This window comes from Hibiscus syriacus, unplaced genomic scaffold, assembly GCF_006381635.1.
Source record: "Hibiscus syriacus cultivar Baekdansim isolate YM2019G1 unplaced genomic scaffold, ASM638163v2 tig00110505_pilon, whole genome shotgun sequence".
Taxonomy (NCBI): domain Eukaryota; kingdom Viridiplantae; phylum Streptophyta; class Magnoliopsida; order Malvales; family Malvaceae; genus Hibiscus; species Hibiscus syriacus.
Genome location: NW_024062765.1, coordinates 3,654,453 through 3,677,914, shown reverse-complemented (window position 1 = coordinate 3,677,914; position 23,462 = coordinate 3,654,453). Strand labels below are relative to the sequence as shown.

General features: G+C 34.6%; 2 protein-coding genes across 2 annotated transcripts; one reads left to right on the top strand and one right to left on the bottom strand.

Annotated features, from left to right (window-relative positions):
- The first annotated feature begins 228 nt into the window (after window positions 1-228).
- LOC120130023 (WD repeat-containing protein DWA2-like) lies at window positions 229-17,952 on the top strand. Its single transcript, XM_039147378.1, has 13 exons — window positions 229-288; window positions 548-610; window positions 14,021-14,083; window positions 14,190-14,245; window positions 14,637-14,805; window positions 15,510-15,637; window positions 15,970-16,039; window positions 16,829-16,917; window positions 17,093-17,137; window positions 17,359-17,433; window positions 17,533-17,606; window positions 17,695-17,753; window positions 17,845-17,952. Exons 1-13 carry the CDS (start codon window positions 229-231, stop codon window positions 17,884-17,886), a joined length of 993 nt encoding a protein of 330 aa, XP_039003309.1. The 3' UTR covers window positions 17,887-17,952.
- A 262-nt stretch (window positions 17,953-18,214) lies between these two features.
- Window positions 18,215-19,014, bottom strand: LOC120130048 (oleosin 16.4 kDa-like). The gene has a single exon (XM_039147396.1). It carries the CDS (start codon window positions 18,811-18,813, stop codon window positions 18,337-18,339), a length of 477 nt encoding a protein of 158 aa, XP_039003327.1. The 5' UTR covers window positions 18,814-19,014; the 3' UTR covers window positions 18,215-18,336.
- Between the last annotated feature and the right edge of the window lie 4,448 nt (window positions 19,015-23,462).

Here is a 23,462-nt window from a genome sequence, read left to right as displayed (position 1 = left end):
GCTGGGAGTTTGATTCTGTAAACAAACTGTATGATGGTAGTAGTATATGTTAATGCTTAGTTCTTGTCATTCACTCAGCTATTATGATTGCGTATCGTGTGTGTCTCGAGTTTCTTCCAAGCTTCCATGAAGTATCTGTAAGAGCATAATGCACCAATTGCTTTCCAATCTGATGGCAATTGGTGCATTATGCAACTGTCTGGATTCTCTCAAATTATGTGGCCGAATATGGCCTTGGTTTGCCCTAAAAAACTCTTGATCGGAGCAGATCTAGAGAAATACCTTCGGGTATTTCGAATGTTTCGTCGGCACGTAGCGTCTCCGGTCACCGCGTGGTTTCCTCGGTAAGTTCTTTCTCCTTCCTTTCTTTCTGTTTTGTTTGCTGCTGAGGGTTGTTGTTATTTTTTTTTCTATGTTTTCTGTTGTCTGTTCGGTATCTCTTCGTTGCTCTCTCTGGTCTGTTGGTTGCTGTCTCCTCTTTCTGTTTGTTCGTCGTTGTTGTGGTCTCTTGTTCTCCGTTGCTCTTTGTCTCCTTTCTTTTTTGTAGGTGAGCCGAGACTTTATAGCTTCGATGAAGCTCTTGTCGGACCGGTCCCAGAGGGGTTTCTCGGTGAGTCACCATAGCTATGGTGGTGACTCACCATAGAGCTCGACGTGGGCGGATGTTATCATGGAAGCAAAACTTTTGGAGTCTTCTATTGGTGGCGTCGTGGCAGCGGCAAAGCAACGTGGAGGTGATGGCAGCAACAGCGGCGGCCGCAACAGCGGCGGCCGCAACAGCGGCGCCGCTTGGTCCCTAGGGTATCATAACCCTAGGGTTTCTTGTTGGAGAGCTTTAGACCGTTGGATCTGGCCAGATCCAACGGTGGATGACATTGGCGGCTAGATGATGATATGTAAACCCTAACTAAGTTTAGGGTTATACATTTGGGCTCTATAGGGCTAGGTGGGTCGTCTGGATTGGATCCAGACATGGGCCTCCATGTTTGGGCTTGTAATTGATATTTTTGGGCTTGTAACAATATTTGTATTTATTTAATAATAATAATAATAAAATAATAAAGTATATTAATAATAACAATAATAATAATAATAATTTTAAAAATAATAATTTAAGTAAAATGAAAAATTAGTGTTTACAGCTGCCCACTCTTTGCTCATTTTTGTGTTAACAAGAATAGAGCAAAGACGAAAAAACAATAATTTTTCATTTGGTGGGATGGAAATGTTTGAAAACACCATGCACTGAAGGTCTTACAGATGACCCGAAGGCTTTGAAAACATCATGCACTGAAGGGCTTACAGATGACCCGAAGGTTTTGAAAACATCTAGCACTGAAGGGCTTACAAATGACCCGAAGGTTTTGAAAACATCAAGCACTGAAGGGCTTACAGATGACCCGAAGGTTTTAAAAAAATCAAGCACTGAAGGACTTACAGATGATCCGAAGGTTTTGAAGACATCAAGCACTGAAGGACTTACAGATGACCCGAAGGTTTTAAAGACATCATGCACTGAAGGGCTTACAGATGACCCGAAGGTTTTGAAAACATCAAGCACTGAAGGACTTACAGATGACCCAAAGGTTTTAAAAACATCAAGCACTGAAGGACTTACAGATGGCCCGAAGGCTTTGAAAACATCAAAAAGCTCCCGAAGGTTTTTTGGAAACATCATGCACTGTAGGACTTACAGATGACCCTAAGGCTTTGAAAACATCAAAAAGCTCCCGAATGCTTTTTGGAAACATCATGCACTGTAAGACTTACAGATGTAGGAAATAGTTTAATAAGTAAAAAAACTAAGGAAATCGTTTTCTTACTTTTCAACAATTTCATTTTAGAAAAGATAAAATGAGAAACTATGGAAATAGTTTTCTCATTATTTTTCAAAATAACAACATAAAAAAGCTCCCGAAGGCTTTTTGGAAACATCATGCACTGCAGGACATACAGATGTGGGAAATAGTTTACTAAGTAAAAAAACTAAGGAAATCGTTTTCTTACTTTTCAACAATTTCATTTTTAGAAAAGATTGAATGAGAAACTATGGAAATCGTTTTCTCATTATTTTTCAAAATAACATGTTGATTGGGTAACATGCCCCAATCTCAAGATAATGCTCATTTTTTTGGATTGCGTCCATCTCTTCTTCAGATGTTTGTATGATTCCTGTATTTGTGGTTTTGAATACCTTCTTCGTGTAAGGTATTTTTTACCATGAATCTTCTTGTTCTTCCGAAGATCTGTAAAACTTCATGTTTGAATGCACTCAGATGTATCAATGTAATGCATTGTCTATTGTGTAAATGATATTCTTATGAATGCATGAATGTTGATGCAATCTTCATTTAACTTCAAAGTGGTGAACTTGGTCTTCCTTCACTTCATCATTTATTGCCAGGGTTACCTCTCGATATCAGTGTGGAAACTTATGCTATCAAACTTTCATTTCTGTAGAATCATCTGATCAACTTGTATCTTTGCGTCTTCTTAACTTCATTTAAGTCTCAGAAGAAATGTTTCATTTATGGAACTCTTGTCGTAGTCAAAATTATGACCATGATGCCCCATTTTCTTTGGTAACACCGGCTTTCTTTGTCTAGACTTATGTAGAAATCCAATAAAGCTTTCATCTTTGAAAAGAGAATATATCATCTTTGAAGAGTGTAGATGTAGATATGCTTGACTCAGCAGGGATTAATTAGGAGAGTAGAGTCTGTTCTAATTTAACTCTTGAAACACATCACAAGGAAAATTTATTCTAATTCCTTTCATGTCTCCACATATAATAAGATCTCGAATAAGGCAACTTGGACCATATCATGTCGAGATGTTTAATAACAACCTGCCGTTCAACCTTAGTTGGCTCCACTAGTTTCTTGTTTAAAATTTCAGCTCTCCTTTTGTGGAAAGAAATCTTCATTATATCTTATTTCTAATCTTAGGGTTGAAGAAGACAGACTTCATCTTGTATTAATAAAGGAAAACCATATGATAACAACATTGGTTCAACACCATAATCACTGGTTCATAAAATATTTGACAACACATTCTTCATCTCCTGTGGCTTCTACTCGAATTGTTGGTCAATGAAGCTCTTTGCATGGTGTTCAAAGCTTTTATATGATGTCACAAGACCACTTGAGAACAAAACTCAATGGGAATACAAGTGAAATGCTGGTGTGACCAAAAAGTTGATCAAATTCTCAAGATATGCTAGTGATGAATTGAATGAGAGATACCAATTGATCTTGATATTGTCTCAGGCAAGGGTAAGTGTGATATTGATCACGTTTTCTTCTGTAATGAGCATTGTAGAAATTAGAAACACCTCAGCTATAGGATCCATGTACAGAAAGATATCCGTGGATTTCTTGCTGTTGGGGATAAAACGTACACGATAAAACCCAAAATAGATAAAAATTCAGTTCAGCCTGGCTGGCAATGATAGCCCAGTAATAGCGGGAATAACAGTAATGTAAGTGAGTCGAGTCTCCCTTTCCAATATCATCGATTAAGCGAAAACTATTGTGAAAACAGCTTTGTAATCCCAACAGTATGGTTGAAACTAACTGCCATGAATCTCAAAGAAATATTTCCAATCATCACCGACACACATAATACAAAATTCAAAGCTGAGATCTTGAGGAACTGAACCCTGGATCGAGTAGTCTACCTGGGGATCATCTTTATTCATGCAATCATGATGTAGTTTATCAAAGAACACATTGTCATGTGACACATGGTTTAAGAAGATTGGGTATTTAAAACCATACTTGCTGAGTATATATTTGTTCAACAACAGGACCCTAATGCAACTGCATGATGAACGAAGCAATATAGTCAGCTCGACTGTCACTGTTTTATCATTTTCATTCTTCATATCTTTCTGTCTCATTGGAAATATTTTCTCAAATCAATGATCTTTAACACATGATGATATGGGCCTTCAGCATATCCCAACATTACTAAAAAAATGCATCAACAGTCCTAATTCTGATTGAAAGGGGCTTTTAGCATACCCCAACATTGGTTTCTTGTTAATGTGAGCTTTCAAAATGCCCAAATATTCATACTGGCGTGGGCCCTCAGAATGCCCCACATGAATCATTTCTGTCTGAAATGGGCTTTCGATATGCCCCAACATTTGCTAATACAAACGTTCAAAATACAACAATATTCCTGATTCTATTTGAAAGGGGCTTTCAGCATGCCCCAGTATTTGCTTCTTGTTAATCTGAGACTTCAAAATACCTCATATGGATCTGTCTGAAGTAACCTTCAAAATGTCCCAACATTCTATTTCTGGTTGAAATGAGCCTCCAAGAATACCCAAAATGACCCACTATTCTATTTTTGTTTGAAATGGGTTTTCAAGATGTCCCGCATGAATCTGTCTGAATTGGACCTTTAGAATGCCCCCAACCTTCTAAACTGTAAGGCTTACTTCCAATGTTTGTTTGATTTCAATACCGTGATCCCCACGAGGTTCAATTTTGACAATGTACTGTTGTGGGTACTTGTAGCTTTATTCATGCCTCAAATATGTTTATCTTGAATACTCTCATTCTGGTGTCACTAAACAGCAGTTGTCAAGTAACTTGAGGAAATATCTTCATGTTGTCACAAACTTAAGAAGTGCTCAATCATTCTGACGGAAATGACAGAGATATGTGTCTTTTGAATGAGGTGACTATTTTCTGTATCTGGAGGGATCTAGTCAGACAGAGCAGTAAAAATAGCTTGGTAATCTGTTCCAGGCTGACACAGTGGATTATTATCTTTCAGTGAAGGCCATCTCTGAAGTATACTTTTCCATAGGAGAGAAAGCAATTTATGCAAACAGTAATCTGATGCACTGGCAAGACTACATATACAATGGTACATGCTCTTTGAAAAATCCACACCCATGCAACATGTTGATTCTGATAACAAATCATCTGATTATGAAGTGATCTTTCAGGATGATTTCACAGATATTGATAGTTCTTTCTGATACCAAGGGAATCCTGAATTCTGATTCTGATTAGGAGAATAAACTGTTATACTTGACAAAAATGGGATTCTCAGAGGCTGAGGCTTCAATAACCATGGAGAGATGTGGTCTAAATTCATCAATTGCAGAATTGACAGATTTTATATGTGCTGATCAAATGCCTAAGGCTACTGACACACTTCTTATGGTAGAAGATAAGAAGTCATTATGCAATGATCCCAATTACAAGCAAAGGCCAAACTTGGGATATGATTTTTGAAAAGGAAGAAGTAGAGGAAGCTCGAAAAGAAGCTTCTTAATGAAGACGATCATGCAGTTCATCTTTCAATTCCAATGATTGGTTCTGGGGTTCCTACCAAACCAGATCAGATAACTCAAAGAACACTTCCAGAAGATGCTATTAGGTCTCCTTATTTCTACTATGAGAACGTGGCACTTGCTCCAATTAGTGTTTGGACCGAAATGTCACGGTACTCATACGATGCAGAGCCAAAATTTGTAGATTCAAAGTATTTTTGTGTTGCTTCACATAAAAGGGAATACGTTCATAATCTGCCCATTGAGAATAGATTTCCTCTTATTATGCTTCTTCCACGCACCATACATGATGCTTTTCTATTGACAAAGAAATGGTGACCTTCCTGGGATCCAAGAACCAAGTTGAACTGTTTACAAATGTGTACAGGAAGTCCCAAATTGACAGAAAGGATTCGTAAGGCTCTTGAAACTTCTCTGATGATGAGCCACCTTCGAGTATTCAAAAGTATGTTCTTGATGAGTGCCGAAAATGGAATCCGATATAAGTTAGAAGGCATAAAGTTGTTCCGCTTAAATCTGATGAGGTAGAAATGCTTCTAGGTTTCCCTAAAAACCATACACGAGGAGTAGAATCTGCTAGAGACATGTTCCCTAGTAGTATCAATGTCTTGTCTTTTTTCTCTAGGATCAGTGATGCATAGGTTACCTTCTATTGTCTTGGCATACCTTTGAAAACAGATGTGCAAGAACTGAATGGTGATCAGTTGGAGCAATTGATGAGTAAATTTGGCGAATTTGACCTTGTCGTCGATGGCATCCAATGTAACAACCTTAATGGAACAAATAAACATCATCAGGATGAACTAGAAGATTTTTATTGGTGCATTTTCTTGCAATGACTGCTACAGTGACTTCCTCTTCTGCTGCTCCAAAATACGCACTACTATATCCCACTCTTCCCTAACCATGGAAAGGTTTAGCTGGTGGTAAAACTGGTTATCTCAACTTTTGGAATCTTGTAACCAATGTTACCCTATATAAAAGGCCTATAAGGGTAGATTCTGTTCCAATGTCTTATTCTGTGCCATAAGTCCTCAAATTCAAATTCAGCAATCTTCTGAAGGACATAATGAATATCATCTTGACAAAGAAAGTGATCGGCATAGAAGAAGTAGCAATGATGTATCAAGACTTGAGCCAGTATCACAGTATAATCAGAGTGCAAGTAGTGACTTGTTCATTCCCATAATACATCTTAATGGGACTTATAGCTCTGTGATGTAATCTTCTAGAGAACAAGGATTGATGGCTGGGGAAAATAATTTGTCTGGTGATGCTTATCGCTATCAGCATGAAATAAGCGATAATCTTTCCTGATGGATTGCTAATGATGTCACTGGAGAGCGCCACAAGTTCAATTCTCCAGACTTTCTGGCTTCTTGGACCACTTGCTTTCAAGAAAGTGAAATGTTTCATCATTCTGGCCTCGTTCATTCTTTTTCTACAACAGAGGTAGAATAAGCAACAATTGCTTCAAGGACCTTCCTCATTTGAGACTGTCCTGTTTGAAAATGTTTTTCCTCCTTTCTTTATCGAAGAATGAAAGAATTTTGCAAAGTAATGCCCTTCTCAGGTTCACAATAGAATCAAATCATAAGCATGAATTCAAAGAATATCAAAAGAATTAAAAATTCTTTAATGTTTGGAAATTATAACTCTTTGACAAGTATCAAAATTTGGATTGGTTTCAGGATGGCTTTCCTATTTTCTATGGTTACATCTATTTAAGATGTAACTCCTCTCTCTCTTTGTGAACTTTGTCACATGCCTCACTTTAAGGACTTGGTATTTTAACCGGATACGTACAAAATGATGCAACTAGGATTGCCAATTACTAGACCTTCAAGAGTCTTTCCATTTCAATTCTCTGGAATCTTTCATTTAGACTCATCTAATCAAAGTAGTGCGAAAATATCGGTCTAAAAATGAAATTTTTGGGTGCTTGTGTGAAGCTGACTATAACAGGTGTTTCGTAACTCCCTTAGTCATTTGTTAACACATTTGCCATTTTGGCTAGCTGAATTCAGCTTTATTGTATATAATAATATAATCACCTTTATCAGGTTAATTGAAACTTATCCATAAAGCCGGGGCTATTAACCAATTGCTCTAGAGGGACAAATTTATTGCATATAATAGTATAATAGACTAGCTAAATATTATCCATAAAGCCAGAGTGATTAACCAATTGCTCTAGAGGGACAACTCAATCTTTATTGTATAATAATATAACATGGGTGTTCAAATCCAATTTCTTAAGCTTGTTAAGAAGAACCTGTTATAGTCTAGGTGTTTTGGTGGAATTCAGAAAATCTCTTTGTTAGAATTCAATTCTCAAGAAACTGACTTAAACTAGATTTACCTATTTGTGAAGATTACGTTCATCATTGAACGTCATCAATAGAAAAATACTCTAGTCGGTTTTGTAATGTAATACACCAATGATGCCCCATGTTGTACGCTCCTATATATAAATACCAAGCCTTTTTGTAATTCCTTTCAATAGGAGAAGGTTATCTCATATTTGTAATAGGATAGTGTTTGGGTGTATTTCATCTGAGGTAAGGTCAATGGTCCTTGTTTTTCTGGTTTTCAAACCTGATATTCTGTCAAAGATTATAACTCTAATCATGAAGAGCTTTTTAATCCAGTTGATATTCAAAGAACTACAAGATTGCAAATTTGACTGAATGCTCATAACCATAAAAGCAATACACATTTATTTATTGCACAAAAGGTGGAGAAAGGAACAAAAGAACAAGTTCAAACAAGATGCTGAAAATAGAAAGTACTATAGAGGTAGATAACACTTCCACTTGTTTATGCATCATGCCTCATTATTCCTATAATGTTGGGTATGTAATAGGATCAGGGTTCTTTTCTTCATTCCCCCCCATTTCTTGATCATTTCTTGTGTCAAAACCCCTTTGTCAACAAGCATCTCAATTTCTTTTAACAGTGGCCTACAATTGCCTGTAGAATTCCCCTTTACCCCCAAGTGGAAATTACAAACACTATTTTGATCATAGCTATGAGCAGAAGGGTTTGATGTCACTTTAGTTGGTCTTGGTGTAATGTATTGACCTTTAACCAAATGAGGATACAAGTCTGAAATGGAAGTTTGGAACATTTCCAAAGTTTTTCTTGATCGCATGACTTTCTTTGGTCGATCCGAACAGTTACTCGCTCTTTTTCTTTTGCAATTGCGAGGACTCTGGATGCGACACTCATTCACATGATCAGCTTTTGCTTTTTGATCCGTCGGGCTCCTAGATGTGACTTTTGAGTTTTCATCATTGATTACATTCTCAATTAAATCTCCACTTGTCACAAGATTCTCAAATTCCTTCGTCGGGTTTGCCTGCATTAACTCGAAGAAAGGCGCTGGAAGGGAATCACGAAACATATGTGATATTTCTTCTTCTAATATGGGAGGTTGAACTTGTGCTGCCACTCCTCTCCATCTTAAGGCGTATTCTTGAAATCTTTCATTGGTTTTCTTCTTTACTCTTCGAAGATCCATACGTGTTAGAGCTAAGCCTTTAACATACCGATATTGTTCCAAAAATGCATCAGCTAGATCAACCCATCTCTTGATCTGTTCTTGGGTCAACTGATTGTACCAGACTACTGCTGGGCCAATAAGGCTATCATGGAAAGAGTGAATTAACAGATCATCAGAACTTAAATATCCTTCCATTTTCTGCAAAACATTCTCAAATGGATTAAGGGACAACTGGTGCCATCATATTTTTCAAATTTTTGCATTTTGAATTCATGGGGAATAATCAAGTCTGGACCCAAGCTGAGTTCTCTTGCTTCTAATTCTTTGTGGGAGGCATCAACACTTTTCATATTTCTGATTGTTTCATCCATCTTCTTGAATCTTTCCTCATACTGTGAATAATTAATGAGGCTATTCTTTGGGTTCAATTGGGATGCCCCAGAGTATGTTATCTTTCTCGACTCTTCAATATGATAGCATGGTTGCTCTTTATCAATTATCTCTTCTTTATTAGATGTCAAACACTGAATAATTTGATTTGATCCATCTGGTACTGAATCTGATGTTTCTTTCCTTATATCCTGATATAACCCTGTCAATTGTTCTGGCCACTGATCTTGTAGTCCCTCATAAGATTGCTCCATTGTTTTCATGATGATGGTAAAGTAAAATGAATGAATGACCTTGGTTTTACTGTTACAAAACCTTTCATTAATTACTTACATGTTTTTATATTTAATGTATATAACAATACTTTAAATAAAAAAAATGTAATGTAAATGCGAAAATGCATAAATGCCAAAAATAAAAATGCAAAATGTGCAATTCAAAGATATAAAAAGTAAGAATACAAAATGAAAATGCACAGATACAAAATGTAAATGCATGTATGAAAAGGTATTACTCAAGAGTGATCATCTTAGAACAGATTTCATTGAACACAAAAGCTTCGGTACATCAAACAAAACTTTTACATGTAGGGGATAGCTTTCACTCCTAACTTCTCTATTTCCCTTAAAAGCCAAACTAACTTCCACTCATGCTCAGGTGTGGAGTTCTCAATCTGCTTTAATTCTCTCGTGAAACTAGCTAAGTCCACCAGCTTATGAACCACATTGTTTGCTTGAGCAGCGGCTTCCTTCATGATATTGTCTTTGTCCTTCATCTTTTGCATTAACTCTCGAAGTTGTAAACAATATTGTTCATTTTTTCTTGTGAGAGAATCTTTATGTTCAAGAAGTTCTCTTACAAGATCTTCATAATCATCTACACATTTCTTCAATGTTTTGTTCTTGGCCATAGTGGCTTTTAATTCAATATCTATCTCAAGCTGATGAATCTGATATGATGCTTCCATGTTGGTCATAGCACTATTTAACCTTTGATTTTCGACTTGACATCTTTTCAATTAACTAACAGACGTATTGCATCTTTCTTCTGCAACTCGTGAATTATGATAAAACTTCTTGGCTCGTCCTTCATGTATGTTACAGTTCTTCTTCAGTTTGGTGACCCCTGTTATCCACTCTTCTGGGGTGTTCCCTATACCAGCATTTTGAAAGGCTTGACTGACCTTCTGGAAATCTTCCTGTATACTTTCCATTTCGGTGCTCAATTTATCGTTTTGATCATTCAAATGATGTATTTGAGCCTCGAACCTCAGCAAATCTTCTTCTTTCTAGGCGCCCCTATTGATACTCTTACCTTGAAGACTTTTGGTATTAATCTAGCAGGATCTTTGGTTACCAAACTAGGTCGATCATTTACCATAAACTACAAGATTCCCTGATCCAAAAGACTTTGGACTCGACGTTTGAAGGCAAGACAATTTTCAATGGTATGTCCTTGAGCTCCGGCATGATATTTACAATAAACGTTGAAGTTATACCAATTCGGATACGGAGGTTGGAACGGTTTTATGTAATATGGAGCTACTTCTCGTGCTTCAAGTAACTTTTCATACAACTCTTTATATGATATAGGTATAGCATCAACATGAGAACCACCTTTTATCTTGGATTGAACCTGAGTTTTAGACGTTGGGAGTAGACTAAACTTTGATGATTTCAGGTTACATGATTTCTTCTCTTCTCTGGGAGCTTTTACAATTGTCATCATTTCTTTGGTATCTCCAGATGACTTGTGAATACGAATGATGATTGTCTGTAACTTCTCCAATTGATTAGGATCAAAAGTCCCTTGCATATATGAAATTGCAAGATTATGTTTATTGATCTCTATATCTTTTTATGCATGAATCTCTTTTCCTTTGGTCAAAACAGATATTCTTTCTATCATCTTGGACATCTGCTCTCTTATTTCTCGTATCTCCTCTTTCTCCTTAATGGACACATGATCTTTAGGTGCATAGCTCTCCTCTATCTTTGGAGTTTCCTCAGGATGCCATTCCATGATTACGCCATATTTTGTTCGATCATAAAACTTTTTGTCCATTTATGATTTCTTTCCAATTTAATGAACAGTCTTTCAAGTCAGCACCTTTTGGTTATGCTATGATCATGCAATGCAAACGAAAGAAATCAATATAAACAAGTTAGAGCAAAACAAAATGTATGAAAAATAAATTGGTTAGTACCAAGAAAGATTATATCTATCAAGGTATATAATATATCCTAACCTCATGCTTTTTAGTTCCATGCTTTGTTTTAAAAACAATAACCTAACTGCATGATTACTAGTTCGCATGCATTTATTCATAGAGAAAAATAATAAATTAAAAGCTAAAGCTTATTTCTCCTTTGTGTACACTTACGACAGAGGTTCAGTACTGTCTTAGATCAGGAGAATTTCTAGGGTTCATTATATGCAGTGTTTTGGTTCTAGGAGTAAAGGTACTCAAATTGTCCTTGTTGATGCCCCCTTGGGCTGTCAAACCCTCAATCCTAGTCCATTATAGACTTAAGCGGATCGAGTTCAATTCGAGGGGACACATTTCTCTATGCCTGACACGGAGAATAAATTCTCATGAAGACATAGAGCATATGAACCCCGAAAGCTACTTGCTAGGTCTGACACAGAGAATAAATTCTCACGAAGACCTCGCTTTCACTCCCACTTAAAAGGGACAAGCTTGATTATAGAGCTTTATGTTATGCAATGCAAGTGTTGTGTGTGAGGAGAAATGTTCAAACCTCTAACAGAAAAATAAATAATGAAATAAAATGCTTGCAAATAAAATGAAATAATATATATAAATACTATGAAAATAATAAGTATATATAAAAAAATTGAAAAGAAAGAATTATAAATTAAATATATGAATTTTTAATTTATAATTAATAGAGACAATTTATAATTGATTTTAAAAGCTTGAAAAAGTCCCCAGCGGAGTCGCCAAGCTGTCGTAACCAGTTTTCGTCCGGGCACGAATTTTTTACTTGGCGGGAAAAATGATGTGAATAAAAGGGTTTTTTTTAAAATAATTTGGGAGTCGCCATCGGCCTTTTGGGTCAGGTAGGTCGAATACCTAAAGATTATCTTTTAAAAGAGTTTTTAAGAAAACATCAGTTAAAAGATAAACTGATCTGCGTTTTAAAAAAAATTTGTTCTTTTTAATAATAAAAAGGGATTCGTGGTCGGTTACGTTTAGGGAAGATTAACACCCCTACAACGCCCAAAATTAGTACTTTTTAATTATAAATTGTCTCTATTATTAGAAATTTAAAAATTCAAAATATATTTAATTTATAATATTATTATTTCAAAATTATAATTATGAAAAAAAATATTAACTTATATATATTTATAAATAAAATATTTATTTATTTAGAAATATCAGAAAATGACTTCTAGGTGCCTTAAGACAACTCTTTTCTTCGATATTATAAATAAATAAATAATTAAAACAATTAATATAATTTATAAAATAGGATATTTATTTATTTAAAAATATTAGAAAATGACTTCCAGGTGTTTTAAGACAGCTCTTTTCTTAGATATTAAAAAATAAATACATATCAAAATATGTTTATTTTTCTTAAAAGTAATTTATAAAATTAAATTTATAAATAGGATTTTTATTTAATAAACAAATAGAATAAATAAATAAATATTATATATATATTTATATAACTTAATAATAATAATAAAATAATCATGAAGATAATAATTTAAACATATATCAAAAGTAATAATAAACTAAAATAATAATAATTAAAATGAAAGAAATTAAAAGTAATAATATTAAAAACTATAGGATCATATTCATAAATATATTAACTTAAAATGTAAAAATAATAAACCTTATGGTTAAAATCAAGATTATATAAAATTTAATGATCAAATTATAAAATATAAATAATTAAGAGACATGGTTAGAATTATCATAAAATATAAATACTAGTAGTGTAATTAGCCATTAATTATTTAATCGGTTATTAAAATAGAAATATTAAAATTATTAGGGACTAAATGCATTATTTATCCTAAATATATAAATACACATATCAGTGACTAATTTATAATAAACTAAAATTCAAAGATATAATTAAAACGTATAAAAATTAAGTTTAATGATCAAAATGAAAGTTTACAAAACTTAGAGGTTAGCGGGCATGGTTTACCTACGTGAGAAATTACGCAGGGGTCCCTCCCCAAAACAGCGTCGTTTGGGGAGGGATTTATATACCCTAAATCGGCTGAGAAAGGCTCCAAGCCTCTCATTCTCTCTTTTCTTCTTCTCTCTCTTCTGGAGAGAGATATATCATCTCTCTCGTTTCTCTCCGGCTTCCCTCGCCTGAGGGAAATTCAGAGATGTTGACCACCGTGCTCCGGTGGTAACCACCGCCGCCGGCTACTATATACGGTGGTCAGATTTTACATAAAGACCCCAAAATAAAGCCCAGAACCTCCCAAGGCCGAATATGGCCTTGGTTTGCCCTAAAAAACTCTTGATCGAAGCATATCTAGAGAAATACCTTCGGGTATTTCGAATGTTTCATCGGCACGTAGCGTCTCCGGTTACCGCATGGTTTCCTCGGTAAGTTCTTTCTCTTTCTTTCTTTCTGTTTTGTTTGCTGCTGAGGGTTGTTGTTATTTTTTTTCTATTTTCTGTTGTCTGTTCGGTATCTCTTCGTTGCTCTCTCTGGTCTATTGGTTGTTGTCTCCTCTTTCTGTTTGTTCGTCGTTGTTGTGGTCTCTTGTTCTCCGTTGCTCTCTGTCTCCTTTCTTTTTTGCAGGTGAGCCGAGACTTTATAGCTTCGATGAAGCTCTTGTCGGACCGGTCCCAGAGGGGTTTCTCGGTGAGTCACCATAGCTATGGTGGTGACTCACCATAGATCTCGACGTGGGCGGATGTTATCATGGAAGCAAAACTTCTGGAGTCTTCTGTTGGTGGCGTCGTGGCAGCGGCGGAGCAACGTGGAGGTGATGGCAGCAACAGCGGCGGCCGCTTGGTCCCTAGGGTATCATAACCCTAGGGTTTCTTGTTGGAGAGCTTTGGACCGTTGGATCTGGCCAGATCCAACGGTGGATGACATTGGCGGCTAGATGATGATATGTAAACCCTAACTAAGTTTAGGGTTACACATTTGGGCTCTATAGGGCTAGTTGGGTCGTCTGGATTGGATCCAGACCTAGGCCTCCATGTTTGGGCTCTTGTAACTGATATTTTTGGGCTTGTAACAATATTTGTATTTATTTAATAATAATAATAATAAATAATAAAAATAATAATGTATATTAATAATAACAATAATAATAATAATAATTTTAAAAATAATAATTTAAGTAAAATAAAAAAATTAGTGTTTACAGCTGCCCCTCCTGTTTCAAACTTCCCCCAAGTTATTGAAGTTCTATATTTTTTTTGCGTTTTGTACCGGACATTTTTGTGAAATTTATTTTGGCTTACTTTATTAACAGTGTTCTCTGGTGGCCATCTGGAAGACATGATAAGTTGATCAGCATTGATGATGAAAATCTTTTCTTATGGACTTTAGATTGCTCAAAAAAGGCTGCCCAGATTAGGTTCTGCATTGATTTTCTCCTTATCATCAATGGTCATTGTACTAGCATCTAGGTTTTATTTTACATTTGTGATAGTGAATAAACACTGGAATACCTTCTTCAAAGACACAACTGACATAAATTTGTAATCGGTTGCATTGTTTACTCACTCTCTGTTTCTTTTTCGTTTTTTCCTTTCTTTTTTTTTATTTTCTGTATCTGAATATATTCGATATATTCAGTGTCTGATATTAAATTTTGTGGCAATTCGAAACTTTGCATTTATCTAACCTGGCAGAAACATTGACTACATATTAGTGTAGTTATCGTAAACAAAAAAATCCAAATGCATATCTATGTTACATGGACTCAACACTTTAGGGAGCCATACCCATGTTGACACAACATGGGTGCTGACACAATTTGTGTCAGACTCGTTGCTGTGTAGTTCAACACAGCAGCCAACCTCACAGAGGTGGTTCTTGGTGGCGAGGGATGTTTTGAGGTTTAAAAGCTGTGAGGAGGATGAGCAAGTGGTAAAATGAAAATAGGATACGGAGAAAATATGAGTGGACTTTGGTGAAAATACAGCATTAGTTAAATCGATGATGATGTGTCTGGCCCTTAGATTCAGTGTCGGATGTCTGAACCTGAGTCCATATAACATTGATTGCTTATATAGTAGTTGATGCTTATTCCGATCTTATTGTGGAAATCTAGGCGCAATCTAAGCAATCATCTGGTATGCTTCATTACTTATCTGGTGGTGCATGGGATCAACATGACATAAATGCTGTTGCGACAACTTGTGAATCATCAGTCCAGTTTTGGGATCTACGTACAATGAAGTATGTTGTCCCTGTGTATCTTTGTTTCCTGATTAGGTCTGAACTGTTTAATTATTATGATGTTGTTGGTCATTTAATTTGGTGTTCTATGTCCCTTTTGATTTTACTTATTTTTCTAAATGCATGGGCCAAAATTCAAATAGATGCTATTTCATCACCTGCCTTCCTCTAACCGTAGAAAAGAGGACACGGGAGGAATAATGTTGTAGCCTGTTCCTTTAACTATTTAGTTTCTTTGCAGATCAGTTTTCTTAGAATGTTTACCTGGATATAGTTTGTTGATTGCACTTAAGAGTTATGAGGTGTCTGATAACAATTTTATATAATCACAGGAAGACAAATGCAATTGAGTGTGCCCATATCCGCAATGCTAACTATGATATGAAGAACAATCATATACTTGTAAGGATTTAGCTTGAATAATTTATTATTTAAAATCATATTTTACTGATCATTTGCATTATTGCTTTTGTATTAGCCTTTTGGTTGTTTCTATTCCAGCTTTGGTTTTTAGAATGCCTTTTGAGGGGTATGAGTTGGCATGTTAAATCGTTTTTTCTATCAAACAGAACTTTCTTATTTCTATAACTATGTGAAGCCAAGATCTTACACCTGTTATGCCTAGATAATATGTGTTCACCGATATTATAAATTACGATTGTCAATGTGATGTGGTGAGGATGAGAAACTGTGAGTATTTTTTTTTTTAACTTTTTGAAAATGAAATTGGGAGGATTTACTGGTCTATTAAACTCTTCTTTCATTTTGGTCAAAGCTGTGGCCAAACACGTAATGCCTGTCGAAAATCTGCTCTGCACACATGTACACTAACAAATCTTGTTTAATCATACACAACTTGAAGAGTCTGAAGTTGTATCTCAATTTTAAGCACATAGATAAACCATCAGTGCAAATGTTCATCACAATTTCTCAAAGGAAGTTTATCTATTTTGGACCACTCTTTATAATTTTTTCACTGGTATGTAGGATTTGATGGGATGAGTTGATCCTTTGTATTTTGTCAATCATAAGAGACTCTCACTTGTAAATAAGAGTTGCTGAAATCAGTAAAAGAATGGTCAACAATATAGAAATGTTGATTGCGATGTGATTTGTGAATGAACTTATTTAAGTCAGATGGTATTTCTACTGTTTAATACTTCTAAGTTATTATTGTCACTTTTATTACAGGTCACTGCAGAAGATGAATCTGGGATACACATATGGGATATTAGAAAGCCCAAAAGTCCTGTCAAAGATCTTCCTGGACATACGCACTTGTACTCTTATGGGTCTTTTCTAATTTTTAGTAACTTCACTCTTTCTGTTTTCGCACTTAATTGATTTATAATAAATCTCCAACATTTGAGTTTATGTTGAGTTGGTCCTGTGCCACTAGAAAGAAATGGGGATATTTAAGTTCATTGATTGTGACATGTTTAATAATGTTTGCAGGACATGGGCTGTCACTTGTAACCCTGAGTATGATGGTCTCTCTCTCTCTCTCTCTCTCTCTCTCTCACCGAACGTTCATTTTAACTAGATTGTCTCCTAGGTCTAAGCATTAGGCTCTCGGTTGGACTAAATTGATTATGAATATTCATCTGAATCAACTAGGCTTAGAAATATCCTTAGATCTAAGACACGATAAAATAAATTGCAAATTGTTGTTTGTTGGTATATTTCGAAAATTCTTTCTCGACAAGAATTTCACATCTGCAGAGTGCTGGCACCGACTCAACTGTTAACTTGTGGATGGCTCCTACATCCGCCGAAGATGAGGCAACCTCTGAAAGGTTGTTTTGTTATCCCTTCTCTGGAGATTTATACAACTTTGTGCTTAATTGGTTGATCTTCACTGATATTTTTTCGTTTTAATTCTGTTTTGGTAACAGCATAGCTGAATCACCCACTCAGCAGGCTGACCCGCTGCTTAATTCTTACAGTGATTATGAAGATAGTGTTTATGGTAACCAGTCCTAACTCCTACCTCTGCTCTATACCATGCTTTTAAAAAATGATAATATAATAAATGCAAAAACCATATATGTTCTCAGGCCTAACTTGGAGTAGTCGCGAACCTTGGATATTTGCTTCTCTATCCTATGATGGCAGGGTAAGAACTATATGCAACTCAGGAAGGTAGAATAAACATATAACCATCCATTAGTGTAAGACTAACAGTTGGGTTGTTTCATTTAATCCAGGTGGTGGTAGAATCAGTTAAGCCATTCCTTTCAAGAAAATGAAGGTGTTATTTGTTGTCCCAATGGGCTATTCTTTTGGAGAGCTTGTTTCCAAACAGTGGTCAAAGTGATGAAATATTTGCCGACTTATTACAGGTTGACATTAAGAGGGGTTGGCTCGCAAGTTGAGTGTTTCATGAGTTATTGCTGGCCAACCAGTGTATTCTTTTCTGGTCATGAACATTGGAATTTTTTCATTTTTCTTTTCAGCTACTCCTACATGTTTCATTTTATGAATGTTTCTTCTGGAATTGTACACCAGAACAAGATGAGCTACATAGCTACTGCAGTTGGAAACCCAGAAATTGAAAACGAAATGCAATTTATTTAAAAACAGAGTGCCGCTTACAAGTTACGGCCACTTAAAGCAAGTAGCACAAGGACATAAACAGTTAAACACAGACACATAGTATTACATGAATCAGCCGACTGGTACAAGAGGAAAGTAAAACCTCAATCCACAGACGTATTTCCACCATCTTGTGTCTTGCCAAGATTCTCACGGATCTTTCCTCCTTCTTGGCTCCCACTCTGGACCTTCTGGCCCATATTCGCTGCCGTGTCCGGCGTCAGCCACTTCATCTGCAGCTTTTGAGACACAAAGCCCCTCCTTCCACGAAGAAAATTCGCAATCCAGGACAAGGATGAAAGTCCGGTGATCCCAAAAGCTCCGGATGTCAAGAACCCGGCTACTGAACCGGCAATGAGAAGAGCAGCAGGGACCAAAACAGGGCTGAAAATCAGGAAAATTGGCGCCGCGATAGCAAGGGCTGTGAGGGATCCAATAAAGCTCAAACCAGATAGAAAGAGAAGGGTGGCACCGATAGGGAGGAGGGTGACAATTGTAAGAACTTTTGAAGTGGAGGGACCATTTTCATGGAAGCGATTCTTCATGTTATCTGTTCGGTGGAGTTGCCGATGCTCAGCCATGGCTTTAGAGGTTGGTTTTGTTTGTTTTTTATTGGTTGTCACCGAGATCGAAGAGTTAGGGGATGAGTTGATGAGTAGTGAATTTGAGGGAACGAAGGGGGTGACGCGTGGAGTTGGGTGACAGTTGTTTGATAGACTGTAATGTGGTCTGCATGAATGTTTTTTTTTTTTTTTGTGTGTTCTGCCATTCCATTCTCATCTGGTTTTATATTTTTCAATCCGAAAATATACTGTCCAATCTTCTCTTGATCAAGTATTAATTGTTTGATTACCAGTGTCTGACTGCCCAACTATTTACGTAATAGTAAGACTCGTTATAATTATACATAAATATTAATTGTTACTTTCATTTATATATTGTATTGATCAAGGATTGTAGTCATATCATGTGAATTTATTATTTTATAATTATAATTGTATATATATATTGGGATAAATCAAGAATTTCAATAAATAGAATGTAGTCAAACTACAATAGATAACCAGAAGGCAGCCTCAATTAAAAAAGCCCCACTCAACACATAGCCTGTTATTCACATTATCACCATTATCTATACAAGTATTATTTAGCTTGATACGAACTATATTCTTCATATGCTCAATTATGACATCACCTGAATGAATATCACTCTTAAACTGTCTAAAGTTACATTCTTCTCATATGCTCTACAAAAAACTAGTCCAAACAAACTTCAAAATACGAACAATAAGCAACCTACCTCTTAAATGCTTAGTTGCCCAAAACACAATCTACTTCAACTTATGTATCTCAGTTAAAAGCTGCAGGTCCTCGTGATCCCCTGCCAAACATTACAAGAATGACACTCGGCAAATAAGTGATCTTCTGAATCATTCTCTTCCCCACACAAACCACAAATTTCATTCGAAACAATTCCAACTCATTTAGAAAAAATCACTTAAAAATAATTGTATATATTACATTAAGTAATATACAATTGTATATTTAGAAAGTTGTTTCATTTACTTTTTATATATTACATTTATTTTGAAAATAATCACTTGTATATAAATACAACATTAAGTAATATATTTATTTTTTTAGAAAAATCGATATATGTCAGTAATCAATAAACCCTAAGGTAAGAGTCCAATTGCTACTTGCTACCCATTTGTAACATGGCATATGTCCATCCTAACCAAAGAACTTGGGCGGTTGGGCCTGGTTTTGTTAACACTACTTTTGCATGTTGAATGATGCTTTTGTTGGGGTGTTTATTTTGTTTGCAATCAATTGATGCATGACTTTGGATTTCCGGGTGCGACGTATAAATGATTTGATTTTTTTTGTCCTCCCGGTTCCAATATACATAATTTTATATTAAAAAGAATAAAATAAAAAATATTTATATCATATAAAAATTTTAGAATTTTAGAGGGCTGATTTCTCCTCCAGCCTCTCCTTGATCTGCATCTTAAAAAGAATGGTTCTGTCGATGGAGGAAAAAAAGTAAATTATACATCAAGTCATTCAATTATTAGGAAAGTTAAAAGTGAGTCATTAATTTTAAAAATTATAAACAAGTCACTTAATTATTCTAGTGTTACAAGCATATCATTTTATTGTTAAAAATGAAACGAATATTATTTTTTAATTACAATCAGATCACTCAACTGTACCCAAAACATTAAATATGTTATATACTTAGCGAAAAATGGTATATTTGTAACAATCAATCAATTGAGTGATTCGTTTATAATTTTTTTAAATTCAATTGCCCATTTATAATTTTACTAATAATTGAGGGACATGAGATGTAATGCCAACGAAAAGAGGAATCAACACTTTGTGCTCTCTTATGATTAACCAATACTAGTTTAGTTAATTATGTATCAAGTCCTTACCCTCATATATAAAGTCACTCCTCCAAACAGCATTCTCAATCATAATTAATACTCAACGGCATGTACATATACATAATTTTATACTAGGAGAATAAATTTATGAAATTTCGAAAGATTAAATTTATAAAATTTGAGAATACGGAAAAATATTATCAATATATAAAGTAAAATTATATAAATATTTGAAGGTTTTAATAGAATTAATCAGGCAGAAGAACAATTCTTTAAACCCTCATAATCTCGTTTGTATTTAGTTATAATATGTATGAGACCATCATCATTACATTTTTCAGCTTTTTAATATACCAAATAATTTATGTGCAAACTAAAGAATAAAGAAATGTACAAAAACCAAAGTTACCCATATACGTATCTTTTGTATGCGCCGTGTCTCAAATTCCTCGTGCTTTGACTTAATTATTTTTTTAATTAAGTTTAATTTTTTTAAAACTATAGTAAAACTTTTAACATTCTCAAGCCTTCTTTTTAATTAAGAAACTCTAATGCAGGTGAGGTTCAAACAAAAGATGCCATGCGAGCAACATGATTAATATTAGGGTAAATAATACAAATGGTCCCCCAACTATAAGATATTATTTTGAGTCTCCCAACTATTAAAAGTTACAAAATAATCACTCGTTTATAGGGAGTTGCTTTTTTGAGTCTCCCGACTATTAAAAGTTACAAAATAATCACTCCTTTATAGGGAGTTGCTTTTGTTGAATCTCTCGACTATTAAAGTTACAAAATAGTCACCTAACTATTTATTATGTTTCAAACTCGTCATTTTCTATTACAAAATTGATGGTAGTTTGAGTTTGATGTTAACCTGCTGACTGAAATATGATAAAATTTGATCTCATAATCTCAAACGACTATCATATCTCAGTCAGCATGTTAACATCCAACTTAGATGACTGTTAATTTTTTAACGGAAAATAATGAGTTTGGAACGTAACGAATAAGCGAGTGATCATTTTATAACTTTTAATAGTTGAAGGATTCAATAAAATAGTATCCTATAGTCGAAGGATCATTTATATACTTTACCCTTCATATTAATAAGGGTTGACCCCCGACAGATTTTTTAAAATCTTCCATTTTTTTATGTTAGATTCAAAGTTTAAATTTACATTTTTTTTAAAAGAACATAGTTTTACTTTTCGAGAGGGAAATGAATTATTTCAGAACCATAATTAAATATTAGAAAGAATTAGATTATTTAATTTTTAAAAAATTTTAAGAAATAAAAATTAATTAATTTAGTATTTAATTTACAGAATTTTAAGTATCATTAAATTAAAAATTAAGACCCCGCTCATACTTTAATTCGGCCACTGAATTATTTAGTTTAACTCGAAAATTTGTGTAGACAAAAACTAATATAATATTAATTAAAATTAAAATAATGTATAAATTAATGGGTTATGAAGTAATTAATGAAGCATATATTTTTAATTAATTCCATCGTTGAGTTAATTATAAACTAAAAGAATTCAGAAAGTGATCTCTTACAAACGGCGGCCAATATCTCTTTATTCTCGATGATTTGTTGAAAATGGATTTATTGGAAGCTTGTGCGTTGTCTTTTACATTCCATCAAAGATTTATCAGTGATACAATAATAAACACTTGTAAATATGAGATTTATAAACAAAGGGTAAATACACAAATAGTCCCCGACTATATCGTACTATTTTGTTGACTCCATCTAATATTAAAAAATATAAAATAATCCTCCAACTATAGATATTGTTTTGTTGAGTCCTCGACTATTAAAAATTACAAAATGACCACTTGAATATTCATTATGTTCTAAACTAATAATTTTTCGTTAAAAAATTAACGATCTTCTGAGCTGGACGTTAACATGCTAACCGAGATATGATAGTCGTTTGAGATTATGATTTCATATTTTATCATATCTTAATCAACATGTTAAAGTTCATCTTAAAACAACACAATTTTTTTAATGAAATAGGACGAGTTTAGAACATAATAAATAGTTAAGTGATCGTTTTGTAACTTTTAATAGTCGAGGGACTCAAGAAAGTAACACCTGTAGTCCAGGAACTATTTTATAACTTTTAATAATCAGTGATTCAATAAAACAATATGTTATAATCAATGGACCATTTGTGTACTTTACCCATAAATAAATCATCGCTGAATAAAATAAATATTATTAAAGAGTTTATAAATAAATATTTTCAATTTGGTTTAAAAAGTGATTATAATTACAATTTTATAATCTAGCTAACAAATAATCTAAAATTCAAGGATCCCTAAGATCCTAAAGAAGAACGAAACAACTGGCCATCTTTTGTCACAGCAGCGATGCCGCTGGAGACATTGGTTACTGTTGTTAAACTACTGAAGGAGCGAGGAATTATATATTCTTATTATCACGTATATTACAAGTGATTTAACCGTGATAAATCTACTGATAATGAATAATTACCCTGTATGAAATTGTGTAATTTTTTTAATAATGTGTCATTGGAGTAATCTCTAACAATTTAGAAACCTGGAAGACAAATTCAGCAGGTGATTGAAGAGCGAAAACCCATGTTCCGAAATCCAAAATGTGTTCAGTAACCTGGAAAAAACATACAATCTCCATGGGGCAGTGCAATGCAGGAAGGGAAAGAAGAGCAAAACCCAGATTCCCAAATCCCAACAAATGCTCAGTGTCTTGGAAAATCAAGAACATCCAACCTAAAAGATACAAATGATGAGACCCTCCCCGTCCGGAAACAACATCTGTAAGAGTTCCTTCTGTGGAT